This window comes from Hyperoodon ampullatus, assembly GCF_949752795.1.
Source record: "Hyperoodon ampullatus genome assembly, chromosome: 15".
In the NCBI taxonomy this organism is placed as follows: domain Eukaryota; kingdom Metazoa; phylum Chordata; class Mammalia; order Artiodactyla; family Ziphiidae; genus Hyperoodon; species Hyperoodon ampullatus.
The window spans coordinates 60,076,207-60,096,081 of NC_136928.1; the positions used below are offsets into that span (position 1 = coordinate 60,076,207).

Genomic DNA, 19,875 nt, shown 5'->3' on the forward strand with positions numbered 1-19,875 from the left:
AATGTGTCATTCTAGCATCAAGAATAGCTCTGGGTCCTTCACCCACCACCTCAAATTAACCGAGGAACCACAGGTTTTGAGAGGCACACATCTCTGATTTGAGCAGCATCCACCATTAGGTCAAATACTCCCCCCTGCTGATAAGGTGGAAGAGAAGACAACACTCAAGGAGAATATACTTGCCCCCAGGGTCTGGGAGCTGACTTCTAAACTTTCAACAGTAATGAAGCCATATGAAAGTTAAAAGAATATTTTTAAAGAGTTAGAGGAAAATCAAGGTGACCCTCAAAAAATTACCTTGCTTTGAATCTTCGCTTTTCATTGCCAGCTAAGCATTATAACTTCACTTAGCAATCAGTTCCAGCTTGCCCTCCTCCCCGTTCCACCACTGTATAACAACCAGTGGTGAAGAACAAAAGGCTCTAAAGTGAGTTACTGGAAAGCCACCAATTTATGACACTCGCATTCTGAACAATTACCATCAGGCTGTGAGATGAGAATCTTAAAGGCAGGAAAGTTGAAGGGACACGCCACAGCAGAGACATCAAAATTAAACCTGCCCTCAGAGAATGGAGCTCTCTGGGCACATTCACTAAAGTGATAAAATGGTTTTGGGGCCCGAGCTTATACCCAAGATAATTCTGTATATATGTTGTCTTTGACCCTGTATACTTTATCTTGGCCAAACCTCTCTTCTCTCCCAGTTGAAAAGCTTAGTGCCAAATGTATCACCCAAAGGTTGTAATTTGCCGTTGTATCCTTAAGTGTCTCCTGTTGCACTGTCTGAATTTACAAACCACTTTCAGACCTTTAGAAAAGTAAACAAACAAACAATGAGTTCATGGCTAGCGCTGAAGGAAAAAAACAACTCCACACTGCTCAATAACAAGTTGGGACTCCAGCCATTAGTCATCAAGAATTCCTCAGTCCCTGAAGTCATAGGGTTTGGAGTAAATCCAAATGGGATTCTGCTTTTTTAAATTCCTTATATTGCATTCCTACGGACTTCCTGTGCAAACCACTGTGAGGCATTTTTATTATTCACAGTCACACACTTCCACCCTCATGTTGTTGGCTTAGGAGTTCCTTCCTCAAAGAAGCTGTACAGTTAAATTCCTGAGGACATGTGCAGATCACCTGGGGCTGTAAACAGGCTGTGTCATGCACTGGCACAGCTCACAGACTAAGTGTTCAATACATGTTTGTTAAATTAAACTCCCTCCTCATTCGTCAACATTCACGTGTTAGATGCAATCCTGGATTCGCTGAGAAATCGGAAGTCTGTTTTATCATCAATTATTCATATGGTCACCTGAACTGTGTCTATAAAGTAATTCATAATGGTTTATCAGTTGTTTACAAGTAGCTGATCACCACAGCATCTCAACTGCTCCACGCACAAGATCCCTGGCGGTAAGAAGGTTATAAGCAGCCACCCATGAGGAAAATTCTTACAAGCGGATGAAGGTTTGGTGAATGAAAGATGACACCTTTATGACAAACCAGCAAGAAGAAAAGTCCCCACAAATAAAAATTACTTTTAAGTATTTGCCAAAATAAATAAATACAGCTGAAACTAACCCCTCGTAGCAAACTTTAAAAAAATAAATTCTAAGAATGATTTGGGGGAAGAGGGGAAGGAGAGGACATGGGACAGTTTCGAGCTGCCTTCTGCCAATAATATGACTTCCCCCTGGCAGTCTCTTTACAGGTAAGTGCCATCTATTTCAGTTTCCACAATACAGACCAAATAGTTTAGATAGGAAAGTTTCTACAGAATATCTTGGATGACCTTGAGTCTAGATTTAGTCAACAAATGCTCATTGAGTTCTTCCTGTGTGCCAAGCGCTAGAATAACACACAATCCTGGCACTCAAGGGGATCAAAACAAGGCCGGGAGACAGAAATTGAACTCTAACAGTGTGAAAACTGCTATAACAAGGGAAGGAGAAAGTGCTGTTTACAGGCCCTGGGCAGGGGGGAAGGGCTGGGAGGATGGCATTATTTTTTCCTGGGCAGAGCAGGAAGGCTTCACAAAAGAAGCAGCATAAAATGGTAGAGGCTGAGGATAAGAACACATTTTGAAGGATGTTAAGATAACTCTGGGGAATCTGAAAGCCGACACCACATCAATTTTCCAGTGGCTGCTTTGCCTCCACACCTTTGGTGGCAATATATATTAGGAAGTACGTGTCAAACATACCTCCTAATTTCCTGAGTTCTCAAAAGGTCTCTGTCCAAGATAAACTTGAAATAAACTATAGTCAGGTACTGAATTTAGGAGTCTAATTTTCCTTTACCTGTGGGCTTTTAGTAATAACATGCAAATTACTAAGGCTCTACAGGAAGTTAAATGCTTATTATACTACAATTATTTTTTTTAAAAAGTGAAGTTGGCATCATTATGCACATGACAAGAAAAAAAGAGCTCACTGTTCCTTCTTTCCTGGTAGTCATCCTTCATGGTTTCTCTCTTGGTAGCTCTTGATACCTTCTACTTTTCCATTCTCTCAAGAAATAGTATCACCCAGGCATTTCTGACGCAAAGGTGCATGCTCACACAGTCACACACAGTTTAAAAAATATAATACATGGACTATTTTCAGTGCCAAATGCAGCTGTAATTATGTATTTCTTTTGGACGTGTTTTATGTTATTAAAGCATGTAAATACTTTATCTCCCTCAAGTTTTCCAGAACTCTATTGGCAGAGAGTCTTTTTCCTTTCTCTTTCCAAAGCATCGAATACAATTTCCTGAAGAGATAGTCAAACTTGGTTTCTGAGGGCTCACCTTTTCCCAGCATAGCCTTTGGAAATATAATTTCATCTCCTTCCAACAAAACACATCTCTGGCTTTTTTTTTTTTTTTTTTTTTTTTTGCGGTATGCAGGCCTCTCACTGTTGTGGCCTCTCCCATTGCGGAGCACAGGCTCCGGACGCGCAGGCTCAGCGCCCATGGCTCACGGGCCCAGCCGCTCCTCGGCACGTGGGATCCTCCCGAACCGGGGCATGAACCCGTGTCCCCTGCATCAGCAGGCGGACTCTCAACCACTGCGCCACCAGGGAAGCCCCATGGCTTCTTTTATCTCCTTTTTTTTTCCCCTACAGAGGCGTTCCATTTCTTACCCTAAATTTCTGCTTTTCCTTCCTGCACCTAAACTTGCTGTGTAAGGCCAGAAACTATGTTTAGTGATAATCTACTATAAATCACCCCACATTGCCTTAAGGATAATAAAACTTTTGTCCCAATCACCGAGAAATGAAGTCAGTCATTTTCCTGAGCTCCACTTGTCCACAGATAGCTATCCCAATTAACCAGGCCATTTAAAAGCCAAAGCATTTTAATTAAAATTGTTTTTCTTAATGTCATAAAACAATGCACCATCTTTATTTATTAAGAAGTCGTTTTCAGTTTGCTGATCTACAGAGTAGATAATACACTTAATTTGCTCGAAGCGTGGAAACTCTTCTCAGCATATCCGTAATACAATGCAAAGAATTCTTCGTGTTGTGCCCTCAGCAACTGAACACACACACACACACACACACGCACACATACTACATCCAAAGGCATACAGGAGTTATCACAACTTCCTGTCTCTCAAAGTCACATCTGTAACTGGACCAGGGATCCAGTTGCTGATGCTACGGATATATTTTACCATCCTGGGCACATCTTTTTAAGCCAGCAGGTCTACCACAACGTTGTAAAGAGCCTTGATTTATGAAGTTTTATCACTTTCTGATCCACAGCATCATATTCCACAGTGTCAAATGAGTTTTATGTACCCGCAAACATTGCTCCCCCTCCAAACATTGCTACAGACTCCTCTGCCAGTCTGTTAGCACAGACACCATTATTGGAAGGGTCCTCACCGAGGAAGTGACACTTGGCACCAACTTCTCTTAATAGTTGGATTATGTACAGAGAGCTGCATGCAGCCATGCTGGGGAGGGTGTGGAGGCAAATGGGAAGATGCTGGAATGCATGCCTTTCCAATGGCTTTCAGGGCACGTGAGATCCAGCCGCACTGGGTCGTGGCAGGGATTCACCAGGAAAGGAGGAGGGCCAAACCACGGCACAAAGACCTGGGCAGGGGAGATACAAAATGGACCTTCTAGAACACTCTCACGGCAGCAAATGCACACTGAACCCTCCAGCTGCTTCCCAGAGAGAATTGATGGGCCCCAGGCATTCAGAGTTTTCTTCCTGTCCCCACAATTTAAAAGTTCTTAAGCTAATATGCACCAACCAAGCAGGAAGAAAACCAAGTAAAGACCTATTGTTACAGCAAAGAAGAGTAAAGCAGAAGCTCTTTAGGCAAAAGGTCCCATTAGTAAATGAATACCCCGCACCACTCAATGGCTATTTCAGACGCCACCACCACTAGCTATCCAGAAATCTACCCTGGGAGAGGAGACGACCTGGAACAGGATTTAACTTTTAATATTACCTTTAAAAAAGAAGGAAAGACAGAGCAAGCCATAGTACTCCACTAGAAGTGTTTTCCATTTAACAATATAAAATGTCTACCCAGGGGGCTTCCCTGGTGGCGCGGTGGTTGGAGGTCCGCCTGCCGATGCAGGGGACACGGGTTCGTGCCCCAGTCCGGGAGGATCCCACGTGCCGCGGAGCGGCTGGGCCCGTGAGCCATGGCTGCTTGGCCTGTGCGTCCGGAGCCTGTGCTCCGCAATGGGAGAGGCCACAACAGTGAGAGGCCCACATATCGCCAAAAACAAAAACAAAAAACAAACAAAAAAAATGTCTACCCAGCTATAAATAAACTTAAAGAAGTTCTACAGATTAGAGCAAAAAAAATCTTTGGGAGCAAAAAGCAAAATGTCATAGAAAACTAAAAATTAAATAAGTTCACATTGCTAGGGATTGGTGGCTTAGGTAACTGAAACTGAGAATCATGGAAGAGATCTACATAATAATTAGCTGCTGAGTTTTTTCCTGTCACATACTCCCAAATGGAGTATTCAGTGTTCAGCAGACTTATTAACGAATAAATGCCTGACTGGAATTAACTAGCACCTCATTCTGGAAGGCTGCTCTTGGCAAAAATGTAATATCCACAAGGCACAGCAAGTTGATTGCTGGTGCACACCATGGGCTGGGCTGGGCTGAGCATCGCATTCTTTAGAATCATACGTATTACATCAAGTTTCAGAACCATAGGTCCACACCACCTAACAGCACAACACCCTGCCACTGGACAACATGCATAGGAAGGGTGAAGTTTCTAGACCCCAAGAGACAACTTTCCAAGCTTCATGGTTGGCTTGAACCTGAAACATCTTTATTGAAGATCTGCCATTCTGCACACACGCAGAGAGCTTTCTGGTCCCGTGGCTCAGGGATACAGAGGGAAGGGAGCTGTGGTAGCAGCAGGTCCCTCTGCAGAGCCTCATCTGTTTCATCCTCCCAACATAAGGCACCCAAGTGTCCATGTGGCCAGGGCCCCTCCTTTCATGCACGATCACTGTTATGTTTCTTTAAATTCAGCTGCTCCTTAAGGAAACTCCCTGGCAAGTGAAAACAGCAGCAAAGGTAAAAGAATGCTGAGAATTTGGCTGCTGCCTGCAGTATTAGGAAGAACAGCAATTACTCAACTCTCTCTTAGTGTCAGAGGCAGAAATAAGCATGTGAATTTGGGCAAGTTTTGGCCTGTCTTTGCTCAAGCTTCTCCCTTTGTAGTATGTCACCTCCCTCCCTCAGTCATAATAACTAATGAAGTAAATGAGAAAATGGAGGAAGAGTGAAGGCAGCAGGTCAGCAAAGACATGGAAGAGAGGCAAAAAACTCTACCTTGAATCCAGACTAGGCCACAGTTAATAAGGCTTAAAGATCGCTGGCATTCGAAAGATGTTACTAACTTCCCGATAACTGTGTTTTGCTGTCTCCATTGCCTCACAATAAACATAACTGCGGGAGAACTCTTGATCTTTTCCTCCAAGCCCTTCCGTCTAGGGTACTTGGCAAAGAGTCATGTAGACACTACCACGTTTTTCTCCTCTGGCTTGCAAACACAAGGTAATATTTGACTCTTGCCCAGCACTTCTAGGTCATAAAAACATTGATCTTATGACTAGAAGGGCCTTACGATATCATCTGGTTCAGTTCCCCTGCCTTTAGGTAGGTAACTATTTAATTCTCTTTTGACAAATTAAGGCAAAGTCAAGTCAAGGGAAGCCGAGGAGGTTTTATTTCAGTAACCGGGCTATTAGGGGATGAAGGAAGATCCGGAAACCACGGCTATTTTTTTCTCCTTAATCATCTTACTCTCATGTACATGAATTTTGCAAAGTTTACTTTTCTGAGCAGCCCTAAATCCTTCCTGCAACAAGTGAGGATCTATACAAATCCATTCATTCTTTTGATGAAAATAGGGAAATTTATTTGGCCTTTCATTTTAATGTCGTAGACATGGTAATAAATTTTCCTAAAATTTGTCTGAAACCTAAGAACTCAGTATTTCTGGACAACACACAGCATACCCAATCTTTCTCAAAACATTTAAAAATCCTTCAAAGACTTTGGCTTTCAGAGATAAAACTGTCTAAAATCTATCCCCTTTTCCTCCCTCAGAATGTAAATGCCCTTGCCTTTAAACAGGCAAAGCTCCCAACTCTGGAAAGTGAGGGAAGGTTTTCAAGATCTGCATTTGACAAGATGATGGAATGCCCTGCCTCTGCACAATTATAAACACACACTCTGAGGGGACCAAGCCCACACATCCTGTATGCACGATTCCTCACACCTTATGGGTCTGAAGTAGTCCAACTAATTCTTAATACTGAGAGTCCAGTTCAGGCCACACTTTCTCAAGACGGTTTTACCTTATTGTGGCAGGTCTTTTGGAGTCTTAAAAAAAGAGTTAACACAAGTCTCCAATATTGAGATGCCTTTTGTTTTATCACAGTTGTGAACTGTTTTGCTTGTGGCCTTTGGATAATATGCTAAATAAGTTACCTCTTGTAGACCAGGACTTTGCAGGCTCAGGTTTCATTGTGCCCTGCCAGAAATTCCTTTCTGTTTTGAATCTGAGATGTTTGTTTATGGTTTTTGTTTTGAAATGCTAAACAAGATAGGCACAGTTTCTAGTTACAGCCTATACCTTTTTAAAAAAAAAAAAAAAAACCTTGCCATAGCCAGAGTGGCTGGTTGCTAAGGACTTAGCTAAAATTTCCTAAGAGCAGACTCTTCAGATTCTCTTCTGAGGAACTTGAAATGTAAAATGACAACACCTTAAAATACAATGAAGACTTAATTTTCTTTCTTAAATGTTCATAAAACAAGTGTTCCCAGGATATTTCAAAATGAAGGTGTTCTTTTTGGATGTGACAAATATACTTAAACAAAACTCTGAAATTTGGAAGTTTATCTCATCTTGTAGGTTACATGTTTGAATATCAACACTCTTGATGAAGGGCTACAATGACAGGTACTAGAGAGTTTCTGTTTAAAAAAATTCAATTTCTACTGTGTGATAATAAGGTTTGGTTGTCAAGAAGAAAATAAAGAGTTGTAAACTACTGATTCCAAGGACTATATCATCATTATGTTTCTTTCTCCTTATTCCATAACAGCCAATACAAAGCATTTGCCTTATGAGTTCTCAGCCCATATTTACTGGAAGAACATGATACTTAGTACCAGGTATGAAGGAAAAGTCACAGTTTCGTCTTCCTGGAAGTGGGACCACACCTATACTAGGAACCAGAGAGACAAGAACCTCAGGTGTTTTCATTCTAGGCGTTCTTTTCTAGCCTTCCACTGCAGCACACAGACTCTCCAGAGAAACCACAATGCAAATCCACAGTAAAGCTGCAGTATTAGTCCACATGAAAGATGGATGGGACACACTAGATCAAGAAAAGCAACGCAGATGCACTTTGGGCTGCGCACCATCTCCTGCTCATTCCCATGCCTGCCCTGGTCTCTGAGCTGGCAGGCTGGCTGCTGCTTCCTTCTGGAACCTCAGGATCCCAACTTGCCTTGCCTTGGCGATGCTCTGTGGGGTCTCTGATGACTCCAGCCATGTCTGGAAACCCACACAAAACTTCTAACAATAAAATGAAATTTAATGCACTTTCATGAAACCATATGCCATACATATGAAGATGGGTCACCTTTTAAAAACATATTTATTTGAAATAGATCTCTGGAAGTAAGGATTCAAACTGCAAAAGAGAGCAGATGTCCACCTTCTCCTGAAGGACTAAAGGGACTGAGAATTACAGTCATACTGGATCAAACCAATGACGGGTTTTTTTGGCCCAGAGACCCTGGACTCACGCCCCTCATTCTTAATGCTTCACAGTCCCTTTCTCTCTGACAACACCGGAGACCATAGTTCTTAGAGTCCCCTGTCGAAGAGATTTAGTTAAGTGTGGTCAATGCACAAAGATTTTTTTAACAACTTATACAGAGAGAAAGCTAACAAAGAAAAAAATGAGAAAGGACAAAAAATAGAATGGAAATTAGAATATTAACTACCTTTTAAAAAATCTATTTGGTACCAGGTACTATACTGGCCATTACATATATTTTTGTGTGTATATACATGTATATACACAGATACACAACACACATACATGTAATCATATATATATTTAATATAGGTAATAATTCTCTCCAACCCTAACTGTGATTACTTGATAAAAGCTATTAATATTCCATTTTCACAGATGAGGAAACTGAAGCCCAAATGAATTAAGCAAGCTGGTTGTTCACAGTTGAACACAGTTGATTTAAACACAGGTTTGTGTGGGGACTTCCCTGGTGGTCCAGTGGTTAAGAATCCGTCTTCCAATGCAAGGGATGAGGTTCGATCCCTGGTCGGGGAACTAAGATCCCACATGCCACGGGGCAACTAAGCCTGCGTGCCACAACTACTGAGCTCATGCACTCTGGAGCCCACGCGCCACAACTAGAGAAAAGTCCACGCGCTGCAAGGTAGAGCCCGCAGGCTGCAACGAAAGATCCTGCGTGCTGCGACAAAGAGCCCACGTGCCACAACTAAGACCCAGTGCAGCCAAATAAATAAATAAATATTTTAAAACAACAACAACAAACAACACAGCTTTGTCCGGCCCCCAGACCTATTTTCTTTTTCCTACAACATCCTGCACAGATGAGTGAGAAGCAGGAGGGAAGACAAGAGACCTCCAGGCCTGGCTTTGTTGCTGCTCCCCCCAATCCTTCCTGGTAGTCACTGCCTGAGTCAGGGCCCCTCTTTTGCCCCCAAATGCTCAGCACTTCCTATCTCAGGGCTTACCAGCTGCAAGGAACTGTCTTGGGCTACAATGGATTGTCCCAGTTGTCACTATCTACCTTCAGACCACAACCTCTGTGAAAGCAGGGCCCCTATCCTATTTATTTTGGTTGAAAACTAATTATTAGACTAGCAGGTAACGTTATCAGTTCTTATTATACGCCCTACGCGTGCTACATGCTTTACAGGCACTAGCTGTTTGCTACTTCCAGTGTGGTCCTGGGATCAGAAGCATCGGTATCACGTGGGAGTTTAGTAGAAATGCAGAATCTCAGGCCCCATCTGGACCTACTGCATCAGAACCTGTATGTTGAATGAGATCCCCCAGGTGATCTGTGTGCACATTAACATTTCAAAAGCACAGGTTTGTCTCATTTAATCCTCAGAGAAAACATAGGTGGTACCTATTACTATTAACAGCTGGGAAGCTCAGGCTGAGAGAAGTTACGTGCTGTCACTAGAGTTCAGCACGAAGACCAGAGCCACGGCAGCTGCTCAGCAAATATTCATGGAAGGAGGACGGCAGGGAAACAGGTAGGGCTAGAAAGAGAACGGAGGAATGGCCTGGTTCAACTCCTGACCTCTGGTTCTGCCTAGCTTGTACCTACTGCCAGGACAGGTCAGCTGCAGCAATACAGGCTGTTTCCTTAGCTACGGCCAGGCCAAATCCTGCGCTGACCAGCAGTATGGACACTTCAGGGGCTAGGAACAAAATCTTCCAGAATAAAATGTGAAGGAAAATGCACATTGCTGATAAGTGTGAGTTTAGGTGCTCCTCCTTCCCCAAATGAAATATTAGTCCACAGATAAATGGTTAAATTTACAATTCTTACAACTTAATACAAAAAATTTCAGATTCCTCCCTCTTTATTTTTACCCCAAATATACAAATTTTGTAGAAATTATTTAGACCAAGTGTAACAAATGGGCACCAGGAGGAAAGGTAGCAAATAGCTTCAGAGGCCTTTAAATAAGTTTTTTAACTCAATGCATTTACGGGGTTGGGGTAGGAGGGGACCTGAACTCAGTAATAATTCGCTTTCTTTCTAAGAGCCCAGACTCCTCACGATCAATTACTGAGGTAGATGAGGATTAAACTGAACAAGACAACGAGCCCATATCAGGTTATTTTACTTATTCTGGTCAGTAGCTTTGCTGTTTACCACGTGCTAGTCATTCTTCTAAGTCTTCTTAGGGATTCCTTCACTGAGTCCTTATAGCAACCCTATTATTAACCCCACTAAACAGATGAGAAAACTTAGATGCATGGAAGCAGAGTGCAGATTTGCCCCCAGAAGCCAAGTTTCTTAACAATTACATTCTTGGATCGAGGTGTAAGTATTTCTCACAGAGAATTAATTGGGGTTGGGAGAGGGAGATAAGGAATTGAACCCTGTTCACTTAGTAACTGCAGAAGAAAAAGGAATCTCTTTTGATTTCTTTTCACGTGGGCCCGAAGTGAACATTACCAGCATTTACCTCAAGGGCCTTCTTAACTTTAAGTATATTCAACCATCCCTCTGTCCCGTTCGCAAGACCGACGAGGTCTTGCCCAAACACAGAGGTTTTCCATGATTTGATTAGGCTAACTGGCCAGGACAAGTAGCAGAGAGTGGGTGAAATCAGGAGATGCTGATAAACGGACACCTCTCAGTTCACTGCCCATGCTCATCTGCCTAGTGGAACAAGCTAGCACAAAGAGAAAATCACTCCCAAAAGGAACCTTGCCATTTTGAACCACAGCTGGTAGAGCGTTAAGAATGCAGCCTCATTCTTAGATGTTGGGAAACACCTGATATGTATCGCAAACGCTCTGAGTATGGGTAGGATCCCTTCCCCCACCAAAAGGGAGCTTTGACTCCGAATTTTGAACCTAGTTGGAATTTGAATTCTCCTTTTCAGCTTTGCCACCAGAGCCTGAAAAGATCATCTCAGATCCTGTGATTCCTAGAACAAATTTTACCCACATACCTCACCAACTAATCATATACAGACCTGAGAAATCAGTTCTACTTGGCTTGAACTTAAGTAGACTTTTGAAGGTCTTGCCTCATTCTTTATCTTAATTAATAGAGTACCTGGAGGGCTTCCCTGGTGGCGCAATGGTTAAGAGTCCGCCTGCCAATGCAGGGCACCCGGGTTCGAGCCCTGGTCCAGGAAGATCCCACATGCCGCAGAGCAACTAAGCCCTTGCGCCACAACTACTGAGCCCGCGTGCTGCAACTACCAAAGCCTGCACGCCTAGCGCCCGTGCTCTGCAACGAGAGAAGCCACCGCAATGAGAAGCCTGTGCACCACAGCGAAGAGTAGCCCCCGCTCGCCGCAACTAGAGAGAGCCCGCGCGCAGCAACGAAGACCCAACGCAGCCAAAAATAAATACATAAAATAAATAAGTTTATTAAAAAAAAAAGTATCTAGAGTAGGGCACAGGTCTGAGAGGTCCCCAGGCTTCCCAGCACCCCACCCCCACCCCAGCAGAAGGCCTTGCACAGAGTAGATCAATGAATGAGTGAGTGATTTTTATGCAGAGAGAAGTGAGAGTTTTAAAAATTCAGCTCTGGAGAACTGACCTCTGAGAAGGAAGGCTTTCAGTTTGTTATTCATGCATGCTTGGCTAGTCCACTGTTTCTTCCTCAAATAATTAATTGAGCTTTACTGGGGGGTGTCTCCAAAGCCCTCCCACTGCCTGTGCCTTGCGGAACACGGTGTTACAGGAACCCTGCTTCACCAAATATATTTACCTTCCAGTCATCTACCGTCTCCTACCCAGTGGTATTTACACACTAAAGCGGCACTGCCATCTCTCATGTTAGTGCCATAGCCTGAAAGACGTTAAACACACCCACATTTTTCAGGAATTTCACAATTAATGTCTGGAATGTGTTTTGGATTATTCTTCAAAGGATGACATAGTTGCCCTAAGATGAATTCAATATTTTTCCCTTCTCCCATTTGTCATTCTTTAGTCCTCCCACTCCATTATCTTTTTAGGGTCATCTGTTTTATCTATTTCCCCCCAACTTCAAAATTCCTGTCCCTTGCCTCCCCAATATGTTCCCTTGTTCATCCAGATCATTGCATTTTAAGCAAGCCACACCAAACACAGAAACCTGCACCATATCACTAATACCTCCTACAACTGGTTGTAATGCCAGTTGTAATGTAAAGTCTAAGGATTATTCAGACAGTTTTCTTCATAAATTATTAATAATAAATATTATTTATTACAATAAATCAACCTGTATGTTCACCACTGCACTGCCGACATACTGCTTATAGATTTTCCCGGTCACTGTTAAATACGTGTTAATGGCAGCAAAATCTCCAGACCTGCTATTTTTGCCCTTCTGGTGCTATGCGATTCATCTGTCCTTTGCCAAGTGTTTTATGTGACTGGACTCCTCAACGACAGTGAGGGCTCTGTAAGCTCGACAGTCAAAGTGAAGGTCACGAAGTCCTGTCATTTGTGTAAGTGTGGTGAATAGTCTCTCCATGTTTCGTCAATATTTACTTTGGGGAAGAACTAATTATTTCCTTGTTTACTTACACTGGTTCCTCTTCCCATGCCGTATTAACATGATTTTATAGACCCTCTGCTTGTTTCTGTCCCTGGCATCTAAGAGTTCACTCTACCTAAAGACTTTTGAGATGGAAACTGGAACACCTTCCTCAAAAACAAGGAGCCCTGGTTTTTTAAATTTTTCCAACGCCAGTACAGGAGTATTAACTTTTCCCGTCCCCTCTTCTATATAATTAGTAAAAATTAAAATCCATGGACTCTTAACTCTAAGTCCTACGTTACAGAGGGATGAGAGGAGATCTGTGGCCGGAGCACAACCAGATGGTTTGGTGCATTCCCTGGCCTCCTAGAGCCTGCTCTCTGGGCCTTGCTCACCTCAGATCCTCCACAAACCTTCTTCCAAGGAGCCATCATCTCCAGTGACTGAAAAGAAACCATAACCTTCTAACGCCAACAGTTTCAGGAAACAACATTACATTCTTTGCTCTATGTACCCAGCCCACATCCTTGGTTCTACTCACTGCCCCATGAGAAGTGGGTGGGAAGAAAAGTTAAAATACCTGGGGGAGGGCTTTCCTGGTGGCGCAGTGGTTGAGAGTCCGCCTGCCGATGCAGGGGACGCGGGTTCGTGCCCCGGTCTGGGAGGATCCCACATGCCGCGGAGCGGCTGGGCCCGTGAGCCATGGCCACTGAGCCTGCGCGTCCGGAGCCTGTGCTCCGCAACGGGAGAGGCCACGGCAGTGAGAGGCTCGCGTACCGCAAAAAAAAAAAAAAAAAAAAATACCTGGGGGAACTCAAAGGAGGACTGTGTTTTGAAAGAGACAGTTCTTAGATGGCAGTACTGAAAACACGGAAAGTTCAGTTCCATAAACATGAAGCCACTGAGTAAATAATCACCGGGGGAAAAAAAAAATTGGTGCTTATCTGTGATAGCGATCACCTGGCTCTAATACAAAATTCTCAGAGCAGAGCCACTCCATAGTGTCCACCAGGTTCCAAATCACTCTGTTCTCACAAACTGTCAAACTCAAGCCATTGCTGCCTTTTCATTACTTAGAGAAGGCTGGTCATGCTCTCCCAGCCCCACCCCACCCCTTACAGAAGCATACTGGACTATTCCACAGAGGAGGACAAATGGTCCTCACCCCTCATCTCCAAATATAATCCTCACTGGCCAATCAAAACATTCTTCCTAGAAAAATCCCACTTCAGTAGTTTTTCAAAACTCTGTCTTTGATCTCCCAAAGAGATCTCCCACCCAGTCTTGGCCCTCAGGAGTTCAGAATCCAAACTTATTTGTCTGGCTTCTTGGCGATTTACCTAGAGGCAGGCCGCCTAATCAAGGAGCAGGCCACTTAGGAAGCTGCAAAGGGCAACAGGAAGACTCACCCAAATCAGTGGAAATGGGAAAGGGATCTGTACCTTCCCAGGGGCCAGAAAGCACTTTATAGACAGAGCAGAGAAGAACGTAGGTATCTGGCTCCCTGCTCAACTTTAAAAATGCATGTAGCCAAAAGTAATTTTTTTAAGGAATAAGTAAGTCAGGATTTACTTAGTAATGGTCTAAATGATGCTGAAAAGAAGTCCAAGTGTATGTGTCACATGATTCACCATTCACGTCATTTAACTTTCAGAAAATGTTTTTTCTTCAGTGTTCTTTCTATGGAGACGACTGTTCTTCCATGTATTCAATGCACATTCACTGAGAGCCTACTATGGGCCAGTGTTCCTTAAAAACCTAAGGCAGGGAGCCACAATTTGGAAGGGGTTCATTTCTGCCCCAATTTACCTAACTCACTTTGTGAACTGCAGTTAAAAACATGAGTTTGTTGGGGTTTTTTTTTTCCCTCACAAAGCCAGCATGGGGAATGATACAAATAAAAATTACTGCAAGTTGGTAAATACAGCAATGTAATTTGTATTTAAATTATATCATCGAAAGCAGGTAGATTAGTCACGGTAACATTTCTATACCATGCAATATGTTTTCTCAGTGTAGTCTGTTAAATAAGTTTTCAAGAGTTTTCATTAACAGATACAACCAGTAGGGGTCATTTTAGTGCAAAAATTGCAGCAAAAGAGACTTCGACATGAATAAAATGTATCAATTCCTATTTCTGTTAGTTATGTGTGAATTTCTGAATAAAAATGGAAACTGAGGGAAACACTGGCCACTGAGAAATTTCTTGCCAATTAACAGAAAAACAAAAGAGAAAGTCAACACCTTCTAGATTATTACTGCCATGGAATGACTCCTCTAATTCTTAAAAAGAAGGAAGAAAAAAGGCCACTGACTTACCCTGTTTTCCATAAATCTTGTAGTAAAGTGAAAATTCTTGGAATTTTAGACACCCTATTGAAATAGCTGTCTAAATCCAACCATTATATCATGCTAGGTAACACTGTCCTTCTTTGGGTTCATAGATTTAGAGTGCAACTTGACTGCTGCTTTTAGAGTTCTAAAAAACAAAATAAAATAAAAAATGCCCTGAGCACACAATTTTGGTAGCTGAAAACAGTCTGGCTAGATGGAAAGTGTTGCTGGAGAACACTAAATGAGATATCATCACGGTAATAAATACTTCCAAGCATTTTCAAGGCTAATACCAAGTGCATGGGGTGTTACCAGAAGAAACGAAGCTATGAGGGATCGCATCACTTCAGAGGAATGAAACGCTCACCAACAAACTGCCAAAATAACTCTATACTATGATACCAGAATGTTGGTGCCAAAACACTTGATTACCGTGAATGTTCCCTGAGCTCCACATTTCCTTCACCAGAAATCTATCATGAAGAAACAAAACAAGGGTTAGAGTCTTTAGAGCCTTCCCAAGTCCTTCTCAGAGCAGTTTCTACCACGTTTAACCTTGTTTCAGGTTGCTTGTTCTTTTTAGATTTATGGGAGGCTGACTTAAGTAAATTACACAGTCCAAGTGGCAGGGTTCAAAGATGCATCTTTTCGTCCAACTCATTCAGAATTCCCAAAGTCAAACACATAAAACAGTATCAGAAGTTAATCTCCTGGCCGTTTTTCTTTTTGTAAGAAATAAAAACGTTATGGGACTTAACACCAGGTGAGGGGCTTTTGTACTTGAGGCAAACAAACTCTTCTAACCCAATGTCCTAAGGGTGCAGTGGTGCACTTCCCTCCAAGGGTTCCCTTCACTCATTACTGCCCACTAGCCTCCAAACCAGAAAGGCCTTCCTGACTTTCCAGAACTGTCCAAACTTTAAAAACTGCAGTTATCAATGAACATGCGTGTGTGTAAAGAAAACCACAGAATGGAAGCCTTTTAACAGACACATTTTATCCTTAAGGCTGCTACCTCCTTTCTCAGTAACCCAGCACAATAAACACACATACACACATAAGGATGCTTCAGAACAAACCCCTCCCTGGTCTCCTGCGTGCAGGCTGTGAGTACTAAGGAAGGGACGGGGCAGAGGGCGCCTCCTCCAGAAGTAAGGCTGCTGCGCTCTGCTCATACACCAGGATGCCCCAGAACAGCATCTCGCCCCAACGTCAGCCCAAGCAGGGATCCCACTTTTAACTGGTGCTGAGCCCTTTTAATTTGGTATTAGCCAAATAAAAAGAACTCACTGCGTCTCTCTAGACCCCAAACCTCACCAGGCACCCCGAGGCCGAGGCCGGCGGGCAGGGCTTAAGGCCGACACCCATCAACAGTGGCTCTCCCAAGGAGGGAGGCTCCACTAATCTAATCTTTCTCCCTCCGTCAGACACCATGGTGCACAATACTTAAGTGCAGCAACCAGCAGAACACAAAAAAGAAGGAACCGGCAACACGATTGGAAACACGCGGATATCTGACCTTAAAAAGCTGCCACTAATAGAAACAACTTTTCACTCCTAGGTGCCAGCCCCCAGCCCCCCGCCCCTTCATTCAGGAGAGAAAGCCTTTGACCATTTTCAATAGGCAAACAAATGAGTAACCACCGTAGGTAACTTCCCCTGGGCTGACATATTCCGGAGCTGAAATTGATTTATATGCGCAGGAGGAGGAAGGGGGTAAAGGAAAAGCGCAAGGAAAAAATAATAAAAGAGTCACACAGGGAGTGTGAGCTGGAGACACGTCTCCTCCGCCAGCAGAAAATGGACTTTCACGGACGCGGTGCAGCACTCGGTTCCACACTGCGCTAGTGCGGGGAGGGCGGCAGGGGCTGGACTCCCCGAGGGGTTCGCGACAGCCTCCGCAGTGCCCCCTTCCCGCGGCACCCTCACCTCCGGGCGCACGGCCGGGCCACCCCACCCAGCCCCAGCCGGATGGGCCACACGTGTGCGCGTCTGTGCGCGGCCAAGGGCGATCCCCCACTCGCCGGCCCCCACCCACGAAATCCAACCTCGCCCGCGACTGGCCAAGCGTCAGGGGGAGCAGCGAGCGGGAACCAAGGGACACGGGGCTCTCTCCCGGGGGTGGCGGGCGCCCCTCCTCCCGAGGAGCCCTCTCTCCTCGCGAAAGTCTCGGGCAAACTTTGCTCGGCGCAACCAGCGCCGAGGGGGCGGCGCGGGCCAGGTGGGAGGGGGCCAGGGGCTGGCGACCATACCTTCGCAGACGCCCACTTCGTACTCGGTGATGGAGTCGCCATTGAGCGGGGGGCGGATGACACAGCGCAGCCCCCGGTCGCAGGCTCCGTGGAGCCCGTAGGCGCCGCCGCAGCTCTCGTTCCTCTGGCGGGCGCACATGTAGCAGCAGCCGCAGACGCCCTGCACGATGCTACCGGGGCAGCTCCTGGGCTCTTCGCACTTGGACTCGTCGCAGGGCAGGCAGACCAGCGCCCGGGTGCCGGAGCGCGCCAGCAGCAGCAACAGCCCCAGCAGCGAGACCAGGAGGTGCCCGCAGCCGGCCAGCCCCCTGCCCCCCGCCACCAAGTACATCCTCCTGCGCCGCCGCCGCCTCCTCCTCGCAGCCGGGCCGGGAGCGGGGCGGGCGCCCTCCCCTGCGCGGGGCACACGCGCCGCCGCCGCCGCCGCACCCGCAGCCCGCGGTCCTCGCCGCCCCCCTCGGGGCCCCCGGGGCGCGCCTCCCCTCGCGGGGCGAGGCCCCCGCCCCCCGTGCGGGCCGCGCCGACCCCGAGCCCACTAGCGTTGGCGCCAGCGGTGGCTTCCCCTCCTCCTCCTCCTCCCGGGAGGGAGGGGAAAAATAGAAAAAAAGTTTCCTCCCGGCAGCTCCGGTTCAACCCAAACTTCTGGCGGCGGCGGCGGCGGCTGCGCTCGGCTCCAGCCCCGGCTGGCGGCGCCTCCTCCCTCTCCTCCTCCGCGTCGGTCGGCCCCGCGGCGGTGGCGGTGGCGGCGCAGCCTCCGGGCCGGTCCCCGCCTCCCGAGCTGCCGAGTGGGCGCGGTGGCGCAGCAGAAGGTCCGCGGCGTCCGCTCCGCGCGCCCGGCTCGCCTCACTCCTGCGCCGCTCCTCCGGGCGCTTGTTTATGGCTCGAGCCTCGACCGCTCCGGCTGCGCCCTCCCCCATCCTACCTCATCCCCCAACCCGCGCCCCCCCCACCACTCCGCGCCGCGCGCCGCTCATTGGCTGCCCCCCCACCCCGCCCGGTCCGGCCGGCCCCCTCCCCCCTCCTCCGCCCTCCCTCCCCGGCGGCCGGGCCCTTCCTCCCTCGCACGCCTCCTCCTCCAGGCCTCCCCCTCCTCCTTTTGCGCCTGCTGGAGCCCGGCGCACAGAGCCGGCCCTGCGGCCGACTCTTCGCGCGCCTCTGCGGCTCGGGCATCGCCGGCGCGCTACGGCTCCGGGCGCACCCGGCAAGCTGCGAGAGTCGCGGCGTCCCGAGCGCCCGCCAGCCCCGGGGCCACCGTGGCTGGCCTGGGAGCCCCGAGGACGAGACGGCTGCACCTCTGGGGCCGGCTTTGAGTTCGGAGAGTGTTGGGGAACCCGGAGCTCGGGGCCGAGGGGATTGCTGCAGCCCTTGGCTGGGGCACCCGCCGGATCGAACCCCGGGAAAGGGAAGCAAATGCATGGAACCTCCACAAAACTGGATGAGAATCCATCTTCCACTCGAGCTGGGAATAGACTTTGTAAAAGATATCATGTAATGGAGTCTCGGGAAGCTCGAGACGCCTCCAGCGAAGCTGCTGGTGAATTAATTAAGTACTTTAAATGGTCTAGGTAAATATTCCGGGGGGTGGGGTTGGGAGAACTGTTGGGGGCCGCTGTAGCTTGAATTGCGTTTTAACTGTCCACATCCTGCATGTTTTGTCGCTCTGCAGTCTGTGCCGAGGTGCTACGTTAAGGGAGGGGGCGAATGGAAAGTGGACGTGAATTTTTCTCCCTTGAGTAAGGCCGAATACTGAATTACTACAAGTCTTGACATGACTAGACCTGCATATCTCATGCATCATTAATGTCATCTGACATTGCCCTTTTTTTCCCCAGGCTCATGGACAAAAGTGGTGGGTTTTAATTTTTTCATTTATTGTGAATGTGCTAATAAAGAAGATGTTCTTTGTGTGAAACCAAGTAAAGAAGCAGCTGAAGTGATGCAAAATGCATCATGTGGGGATTGTTTCTCATCTGTAGCTGTCAGAAAAGCTTCTCGAAATGATAGGCTCTGTAATGGCCCACCATTCACAGGATGTGTTACAGGGTCAATAATATTAGTGAATTAACAAAAAGTGACTTGGATCAGTGTGGGAAAAAAAAATCAGATCTTGTGGCAGGTGTGATATGGAATGGCCGGCCGGCCTTTTGATCCAAAATGGTCTGGCTGCAGGAAGGTGGCAGCCAGGTGGATCTGAAAATCGTGACTAATGAACCCAGAGTTAATAGCAGGACAGTGTAAGGAGAAAAGAAACAAAGATGCCTTTGACATCTTATGTTTGCAGAACGAATTTATATTTCTTATAAATATTTTGGTTTAACCACTCTAATCCTAAACGGAAAAGCCAAAGATACCAGTGGAATATTCCCCAGTCACTGGCATCAGAAAACTAAACATTTGTCCAATCATATTTCTTTGTCCTGAGGAGGGGAAGAGGCTCATTGATTATCACTGATTATCAGAGGGTAATAGAGAAAACATTCAACAGTGGAAAGGGGGGAGTGAGCACCC

General features: G+C 46.1%; 1 protein-coding gene across 2 annotated transcripts in view; it reads right to left on the bottom strand.

The window, feature by feature from the left end:
- CRIM1 (cysteine rich transmembrane BMP regulator 1) overlaps positions 1-17,698 on the bottom strand; it is a gene marked incomplete at both ends in the record, with an annotated part of 206,790 nt that extends 189,092 nt beyond the window's left edge. For both annotated transcript variants that reach the window (XM_079721282.1, XM_079721281.1), the window contains one exon: positions 17,368-17,698. In XM_079721282.1, coding sequence (XP_079577408.1) covers positions 17,368-17,698 — 331 coding nt within the window. The remainder of the gene's footprint in view (positions 1-17,367) is intronic.
- Between the last annotated feature and the right edge of the window lie 2,177 nt (positions 17,699-19,875).